Source organism: Narcine bancroftii, unplaced genomic scaffold, assembly GCF_036971445.1.
Source record: "Narcine bancroftii isolate sNarBan1 unplaced genomic scaffold, sNarBan1.hap1 Scaffold_166, whole genome shotgun sequence".
Taxonomy (NCBI): Eukaryota; Metazoa; Chordata; class Chondrichthyes; order Torpediniformes; family Narcinidae; genus Narcine; species Narcine bancroftii.
Window position 1 is genome coordinate 2,417,578 of NW_027211901.1, and position 10,460 is coordinate 2,428,037.

At 48.4% G+C, this 10,460-nt stretch overlaps 1 protein-coding gene across 2 annotated transcripts; it reads left to right on the plus strand.

Moving 5' to 3' along the window:
* Positions 1 to 3,718: 3,718 nt before the first annotated feature.
* On the plus strand, positions 3,719 to 10,157 carry LOC138750551 (uncharacterized). 2 transcript variants are annotated; one of them, XM_069912649.1, is made up of 2 exons: positions 3,719 to 9,453; positions 9,559 to 10,157. In XM_069912649.1, exons 1-2 carry the CDS (start codon positions 9,106 to 9,108, stop codon positions 9,973 to 9,975), a joined length of 765 nt encoding a protein of 254 aa, XP_069768750.1. In that variant the 5' UTR covers positions 3,719 to 9,105; the 3' UTR covers positions 9,976 to 10,157. Both variants share the same exon structure in this region; 1 of them encodes a protein (XP_069768750.1).
* The last annotated feature ends 303 nt before the right edge of the window (positions 10,158 to 10,460 follow it).

Consider the following 10,460-nt stretch of genomic DNA (forward strand, 5'->3'; position numbering starts at 1 on the left):
TTATATAAAAACTCAAATTAATGTATATAGGCCCTCCAATAAAAAAATTACAAATTAAAAACTAAAAAAAAATTAAAAATAAAAAAAATTTAAAAATAAAGAAAAAGGAAAAAAAAAGAAAACCCACCACCCCCAAAAAAAACTACCAAAAAGTAGTAATCCCCTAAACAAAAATTGGGTGTGGGTCACCCACCAGTGGCTGATGACTAGTAAAGAAAGTCCAAATCTCTCCTTGCCCAGCCAAACAGTCAGTAACATCAAAATATTATAAGAACAAAAGAAAAAATAGAATAAGAAAATTCTTTTAACCCAAAAGACTCCAATCTTGAAAATCCCATTTCAGAAGTTGGACTCTTTCCATTCCTGTTTTTTTCCCATTTTTGCCATTTCTTCCTTTTCCAGAGCTACCAAAGTTTTCTTTAGGAGATAATGCTGGACTATGTCTTTGTCCTCTTATATCTGGCCATGAGTCATCAAAAATCATTGCTTCACAATCAGTTTCAAAAAACCAAAATTGATAGACTCCGTAAAACACCTTCAACACTGCAGGGTAACGAAAAGTAGACTTATAACCTTTATGTCACAAAACTTCTTTAACTGGATTGAATCGACGTCGACCTGATGCATTTCCAACAATGGAGACATTTTCCTGTGTGCTCCCTCCATTGAAATCAAAAGGCTTTCTACTTCTTGGGAACACTCACCTTCTTCCGGGGAATGGGTAATTCCAGCGCCATCCTTCATTTGGTAGCAATAGATTTTTTTTCAGCCCGCACAGGAAATCTTTGGGGTCTAGGCAATGAAGAAATTGAGCCAGGGGCTGTTTCAGGTCGTCTAGTCCCCAGATCCTCAGCACTTCGAAAATGTATATTCTTATGAACTTGAGGTTTAATCTTTTTACCATTAGTGGCCATAATAATTGCTTGATACTTTAAACTAAAATTTAAAAAGTTTAAACTTGAAAACAAAGGGTTAAAAAACAGGTATTTAAAAATCTGGCCAGAGAGGTCGAGATTACATGTCTAGACTCTACGCTATCTTGCCACGATCCCTACTTTTAGCTTCTTAATATAATCTATCACACATTGCCTTTTTATTGGGTGATTTAAACCCTTAACATTAACAATTGTAAAACTTAAATTACTTATTACAACTTACACAATGGCACCCAATCTTTCACAATTAACTTAAACAAAAACCCTCAACCAACAATAAAAAACACTAGACCCCCCCCTGAAAAAACTGCAACACACTCGAAACACATACCCCAGACACATACCCCAACAATCACACACCTCCCACACACACACCCTACACACAACCCCCAACACACATCCCCAGACACACATTCCACACATACAAGCCCCGACTCACACCCCCCACAATCACACACCTCCCACATGCACACCCCACACACACATACACATCCCAGGAACACACCCTCACGCTCACAAACTCCCACACATACACTCTGCGCACACACACACATATCCCCCATACACATACTCCCCCCCACACACAACCTCTGACAGATATACACAAACACCATTCGACACTCATACACACCTTCCACACCCTCACTCCACAAACACCCAATGCACCCACAGTCCCCTTCCCACACACCACACCTACACATATACCCCGACGCACAACCCAGAAACACCGCCCACATACACCCCTCACACACACTTTTACACATGACCACCTCCCACACACAACTCACAAAATCAACTCCCAGCCACACATCCCACACGTAAACGCACACTCACACTCACCCGATACAACCCCTGGACAGATAAACCTCCCACACACATACCCGTACACACATCCTCTCACACTCAGTCCCCCCCACACACACCCACCCACACCCCATATACCTCTCACACACACCCCCAAACACACACACACCTTCACACTTGACCACCTCCCACACACAACCAACACAAAATCAACACCCAGCTACACACACACATACACGCACACTCACACAATACAACCCCTACACAGATAAACCTCCCACACACATACCCGTACACACATCCTTTCACACACACAGTCCCCCCCACACACACCCACCCACACCCCATATACCTCTCACACACACACCCAAACACACACACCTTCACACTTGACCACCTCCCACACACAACCAAAACAAAATCAACACCCACCTACACACACACATACACGCACACTCACACAATACAACCCTACACATCTGCCCCAAAAAACATGGCCCCAATGGATATCCCCCACTCACTCCCCACATACACACCCCACACAATCATAATCCTACAGACTTCCCCACAAAAACAATAACATACCCATCCCACACACACCCAACACAAACCACACACACACCCATTCATAGACCTCCACCCATCCCCCAAACACATACCCCACATACACACCCAGCACATGGATGCCCCTCCATATTCACCACCGCATTCACACCCCTGCACACACAACCCACGCACAAACCCATTCCCAATCATGCCCCCTACACACTCTCTCCCTCGCATGCACTGCCACACTTATTTCTCCGCACACACACCCTTCACACCCTTGACACAAACATTGCCAGACAAATCCCACCATGCACACGCACTAATGCGACCCTGCACAAACACCTTCCCACACAAGTCCCTCACACATGCACTCCCACTCACATGGCCCTACACACACATCCCGAACCACATACCCCTACACACACACACAAGCCATAAATACGCCCACACACACACTCCCTCATACAACCCCCTCACACACAAACCCGCAAATCGACCCACCCACACCACCCCACACATATTTCCCCCACACTCATGCGCTCACACACAGACACACACACATTCCCTCCACGTATATCACACACACACACACACACACACACACACACCAACCCTCCATATGCAAACCCCACACAAGCCACACATCCCATACCCACACACACACTCTCTATATTCAAATCCCACACACACACAAACCCCACTCATAAACACCACACAAGCACAAAACCCCTAACACACACAAACTCACACACAAAAACACCACACAAACACAAACAACCCCCACACTCAAATCCACCCCACACACTAACCCACCACACACACTAACCCACCACACATACACACCATACTCACATCCCCAAACATCAGAGACTTACCCAAATTCCCCACACACACAAACCCCAAAATAGCGCCCATGGTGGAAGTGAGGGCATTGGTGCAGTCGCTGACCCATGGGGAGGTGTGGGTGAGGGCATTGGTGCCATCGCTGATGGAGGGTGGGGATGGTGCCGTCGCTGATGGAGGGAGGGGGGTTGGTGCCGTCGCTGATGGAGGGAGGGGGTGTGGTGCCTTCGCTGATGGAGGGAGGGGGGTTGGTGCTGTCGCTGATGGAGGGAGGGGGCTGGTGCCTTCGCTGATGGAGGGAGGGGGGTTGGTGCTGTCGCTGATGGAGGGAGGTGGATTGGTGCCATCGCTGATGGAGGGAGGGGGGTTGGTGCCATCGCTGATGGAGGGAGGGAGGTTGGTGCCATCGCTGATGGAGGGAGGGGGGTGGTGCCATCGCTGATGGAAGGAGGGGGGGTGGTGCCATCGCTGATGGAGGGAGGGAGGTTGGTGCCATCGCTGATGGAGAGAGGGAGGTTGGTGCCATCGCTGATGGAAGGAGGGGGGTGGTGCCATCGCTGATGGAGGGAGGGAGGTCGGTACCATCGCTGATGGAGGGAGGGAGGTTGGTGCCATCGCTGATGTGTCAAGGGGTGCAAGATGACGTCATCATTGACAAGTATGGGGATGGAAGTAGCGCTGACAAGCGGGGTGGGGGCGCATGCAATGCTTGCCATGTCCTATATACGTTGGTGCCCCACACAGACACTGACACACACACTCACCCTGCCACACACACCCACTCACACATACACACCCCCACACACACCCCAAACCCACACCCCTCACACACTCCCCATACACCCATCCCCCACAAACTCACACCCCTCACAACCACACACACACCCCTCACACACACCACACATAACCCACACCCACACCCCTCATACACACACCCTCACACATGCCCCACAACACACACCCCTCCACACCATCTCTCCACCCATCCCACACGCTCTCACCCCCCACCCACACATCCACACACTCAGACACCCCCACACTGCCCCCTACACATATTCTCACAAACACACATCTACACACACTTCCCACACACACCCATCCCTCACACACACACCACATTAACACACCATACACACACCCACCCCCACACACCCCACTCCCCACACACCCACTCCCCACAAACACACATCCCTCACAAACACACACCACACATAACCCACACACACTGCCACACACATACCCCACAACACACACCCCTCCACAACACCCACCCACCCATCTCACACACACTCTCACCCCCCACCCACACACTCAGACACCCCCACACAGCCCCTACACTTATCTTCACAAACACTCATCTACACACATTTCCCACACACACCCCTCTCGCACCCATCACTCACACACACACACCCCACACTAACACACTATACACACACCCACCCCCCACATACCCCACTCCCTACACATCCACCCTCCACAAACACACATCCCTCACAAACACACACCACACATAACCCACACCCACACCCCTCATACACACACCCTCACACATGCCCCACAACACACACCCCTCCACACCATCTCTCCACCCATCCCACACACTCTCACCCCCCACCCACACATCCACACACTCAGACACCCCCACACTGCCCCCTACACATATTCTCACAAACACACATGTACACACACTTCCCACACACACCCATCCCTCACACACACACACCACATTAACACACCTTACACACACCCACCCCCACACACCGCACTCCCTACACATCCACCCCCCACAAACACACATCCCTCACAAACACACACCACACATAACCCACACACACATACCCCTCATACACACTCCCACACACATACCCCACAACACACTCCCCTCCACACCCCCATCCACCCATCCCACACACTCTCACCCCCCATCCACACACTCAGACACCCCCACACAGCCCCCTACACTAATCCTCACATACAACCCACACACTCCCACTTACACACACCCCACACACACCTCTCACACACACCCACAAACACACTTCCCACACACTCAGACACCTTCCACACTGACTCCACACAACACACAGACCACACACAATTCCCACACACACCCCACACACCCACATACTTACACACACTTCCCACACACACTCCCACTTACACACACACCCCACATCCCCACACTTACCAAACACTCACCCCACACAAACCTCTCACATCCACTTCCCACACACTCAATCCACACACTCAGACAACTCCCACAGTGACCCCACACACACACACACATCCACACTCCAATAGATCTCTTTTCTCCCTCTCCCCTTAATCCCGTCTCCGAACCAGATTCTTGTATTTAAAGTAGACTTTGTTCCTAGACGAATATAATATGGGTCTGGAAGTAGGGATTTAGAATGAAAGGTTCTGAAAATCGTTCAGGATAGGTCCCCCCAATTATTTCGGGGCAAATTGGAAGATGTTCTTTTATATCAGCGACATGTTCTATCAGTGAGATAATTTTGTCGAGTTCCTTCCATTTGACGTCGATGTTGTGCTTTGTACAAATGTCTGCATATATTTGTTCACTTATGGAAAATGGAAAGAAGGAAATGCACACACGCACACATACCCACTCCCACACCCTCCCACACGCACACATACATACACACAACCTCCCTCACACCCCTTCTTACACACGCCCACACACATACCTACCCAAAAGGACCCAAGCACATACACTCCACACATATCCACCACACAATCCTACCCACACACCCCACACATAACCCCTCACCCATTCCCTCCATAACCCCACATGCAGACCCCAAACACACACCCCAATCCCACAAAACTCCAGACACACATCCCAATGATTTTGGGGCAAATTGGAAGATGTGCTTTTCTATCAGGGACGTGTTCCATAAGTGAGTTAATTTTGTCGAGTTCCTTCCATTTGACGTCGATGTTGTGCTTTGTGCAAATGTTCTGTATATATTTGATCGTTGATATATTTGTTCACTGTTCTGTATATATTCTGTATATATTGTATATATTCTGTATATACTTTTTCACTGTAAACAAAAGCCCCACATATCTGCACACACACCCTCACACACACACCCTCCCCCACACCCCTTCTTACACACGCCCACACACATTCCCACCCACAAGCAACCATGCACATATAACCCACACACATCCACCGCACAATCTCACCCACACACACCACACACATCCACTCACACGTTCCATCCAACACCCCAATACCCGAACATGCAGTCCACAAACACACACACAATTCCACACAACTCCACACACACATCCCAAATCCCACACACAACCCCAACTCTTTCGGGGCAAATTGGTAGATGTGCTTTTATATCAGGGACGTGTTCGATAAGTGAGATAATTTTGTCGAGTTCTTTTCATTTGACGTCGATGTTGTGCTTTGTACATATGTTCTGTATATATTTGATCGTTGATATATTTGTATATATTTGTTCACTCTTCTGTATATATTCTGTATATATTGTAAATATTCTGTATATACTTTTTCACTGTAAATAAAACCCCCACATACATGCACGCACACACACACTACCACACTCACCCAAATGCCAACAGACACTCCCACTCCCTCACACACACACACACACACACACACACACACACACACACACACACACACTGTCCCTCACACCCCTTCTTACACACGCCACATGCTCACACATATACCCACCCACAAGCACCCATGCACTTATACCCCACACACATCCACTACACAATCTTAAAAAATCAAACAAAAGATGAGAAACATTAAATCGGACCGACCCGACAGGACGGAGGAACTAAGGTCGTTTGGAATCAGCAGATGCGATAGAATCGGCAATCTCCGTCAGGCCGAGGGACCTTGAAACACCACACAAGTACAAACTAAACTGGATGAGAGGGTCCTTGCAGAGAAATGGATTGGAGTCAATCCACAGGACCCTCAGAGCAACAGAGAGGATCACTGGAGTCTCCCTCTTCCCCATCAGTGTGATCTAGCAGGATCCTTGTCTGAAGAGGCCATGCCAAATCCTGGAGAAGCCCTTTGACCCTGCCCACAGCATCTCTCAGCTGCTCCCATCAAGGAAGAGAAAGGAGGATCAGAACCAGCATCAGCAGGATGAAGAACAGCTTCTGTGCAGGGGTCGGGAGAAGGTTGAAGCACCAAAGGAACTGCTCCCACTCACCATCCGAGTGCAAACAGAGAGCGCATGTAAAATGTTCAATGATGGGAATGTATGGACATGATACTAAGGGCTGAAAGAGACTTGGAACAGGGTTTTTTGTGGTCGATCATTTATTACGAATAAAGTCTTACACGAAAGGGCAAGAAGCAGCTAAGGTTGTTCTTTCCACACAGATCTACTGTTAGTCCTCTAATTCTATGGGAACTGTCGCAGGGTTGTAGCTCCCAGTTGTTGGGATAGGCTGACACAAAGTGGTAGGTCCAGGTACTAATGAGGATGCCATCAGATGGTTCCCCACCCCCCACTCTCTCCCCACCACCACTGCCAACATCAGTTCTTTGTATTACAAATAAAGATGAGTGAAACACAGAAGTCTGCAGACGCTGTGATTATAATTACAAACACACTGACATGCTGAAGGAACTCAGCTATTCTTTCCAGCATTCAGGCCTGAGCCCTTCTTCAAGGAATAAACAGAATAACCCAGAAGCAGGAAATCTCAGAAAGGCTCAGAATTCTGGTTAGGGGACAAATCCAGCCCAACAAAAGGTGTTAATTGGATGTGATAGGGATGAGGTTTTTCATAGCAGGCCGAGCGACCATGTGGTCAGGCGGGCCGAATCGCTGTCCCAGTCAGTTGGTACAAGATGGCATAGGCCCCCCTTCCCTTCTCATGAGAAGCATGCATTTGGTGACACATGTTGCCTGGGAGATGTCGCCACATCCTGGTTGCAGCAACTCCGCAACGCACTGACATCACTCCCCTAGACCAGCGCACCCCAGAGAGGAATGAGGTCGTCCCCTAAAAGCAGCACGAGAGGTTCATATAAAGGCAGTTACTGGTTCACTTCATGCTGTGTGGAGGTGCTTCATTTCAGTAGCACCACCTTTTGCAGTCACGACAAGACCATGAACAGGCTGTCAGCAAGAGAATGGGATGGGGAATTGAAGCAGGTGGCCACTGGGAGATCCCCACTCTTGTGGCGGACATGGAGAAGTTTGTATTTATAGGATAGCTATAAATTCCGATGAAAATACAACCAGTATAGGTTTTACTCACTCACAGGCTTCCAGAGTGGGTGAGAAAATACAAGTCTTTAGGCCAGCAAATCTTCCAGACAGGGTTCAATGATCAATTCTTCCCAACAGGGTCCCAACCTCCAAAACGCAGCCCATTCATATATTGGTTTCCCGCCCAAACACAGCTGATTGAGTCTATTACCTATCAGATGTGAATTGTCAAAAGCTACAGTAAGCGTTCAGTAACCTTAACAACACCTTCCAGTGCCAGCTTGAAATTGTTTCTGCTCAGAGGTTTCGCCCACCATTGTTCACAGACGAAGGTGAATGATGCTTGTCAGTGACACATGGGTCTCTCTGGAGGTTGAACTGATCCCAGGGCACTGAGTTCTGGAGAAATGACCACACCAAATTTGATGTTGCTGAATGGAGGAAACACTTTCGTATGTCGCATGGCACCTTTCACTTCGTGCTGGAACTCTAAGAACCTCACCTGAAGCCGCATAGACCAGGCGCAGCAACCATGGAGTCGGGATTTCGATTAGCTGTGGCTCTGCGCTGGTATGCCACCCCTTGTGAGTATCGATCCATCAGTCCCATCTTTGGAATAGGCATCAGCACCGTGTGCATGGTGGTGCAGGTGGTGACGGCCGCCTTGACGAAGTTCCTCGGTAAACGTCTCATGTCCCTGCCCATTGGAACACGTCTCCAGGAGACCAATGACAGCTTGGTGCAAAGGGGATACCCAATGTGTGCCGGTGCCATTGATGGATCACATATTCCCATTATTGCCCCCAGCTTGCATGCTGCAGCCTACTACAATCGCAAAGGCTGGCATTCAATGGTTCTGCAAGCGGTGGTCGACCACAGATTCTGGTGAGCTAAGCCTTTATTGGTCTTTATCACATCACATCTCAATGTCTATCACTTCACTGTGCTTTCCATTCACGTTACAGCTTCTCAGATGTGTTTGTTGGCCGGGCAGTACCCATGATGCCCGAGTGCTTACCAACTCTCCTCTGTATAGAAAGGAAGAGGACCAGGGCGGATACCACTTCCCACCTGACGTGAGTGTTCACCCTACAAAGCTCCATGTGTCAATCTTATGTATGCTTATTGTGTCAACGGTCATGTGTATGAATTAACAACATTCTCCATTGTTGTGCCTGCAGGTGTCCAAGGATGTTAATGGAGTGGAGGTTCCAGCGCATCTTGTGGGTGATCTGGCATATCCACTACGAAATTGGCTGATGAAGGGATTCACACAGCACCAAGGACTGGATCTGGATCAGCAAAGATTTAACAAGGCCCTTAATTCTGCAAGGATAGTGGTGGAACATGCATATTGCCGTCTAAATGGCTGCCGGTGGTGCCTGTCCAACCATCTGGATATCTCTACCACCTTAGTCCCAGGTGTTGTGTTTGCTCGCTGTGTCCTGCACAATATATGTGAGATTAACAAGGAAGACTTTCTGTCAGAGTGGACGTTGGTTGAAGCAGATGGTCCTGCACCCATTAGCACAGATTGTCACAATCAGCAGGCCCATGGGCACCAGGCCATCCATTCTGCCATTTTGTCCATCCTGTAAGGGTATGACCCTGCCACCTAGCTCCTAATTTCCACAACTTGTTCCCCCCTCCACCCTCCCCACCCAATGCGACAACATGAGCCTACTGCCTGGCATGTTATGTGTTCTCGTGAAGTAATGGTTGCATATAAATGAGACTTGTGTGCTTGTCAAAAATGTAATAAAAAACATTTTTTGAGAAATCTTATTGCTTCATAAATATCTGAGTTCGATATAGCAATGTAAACATTTCACATTATGTTTAAACTAGATGTAAACCATGGAACGGACAAATCACATTGCAAATACCCTCCACACTTGAACACCGCAGAACAAAAACAAAAATGGTAAACACAACAAACACCTCCACCCGGCACCACAGCATTTCTGTGTTGTGCCGATTATACCTCTCGGAGGAGGGTTACCAAGTTCATTTGGCAGGCGCATCCTGCGCATTCAGGTGGCCTTCCGGCAGCCCATATTGCCATTATATGCGGCTTTACAAG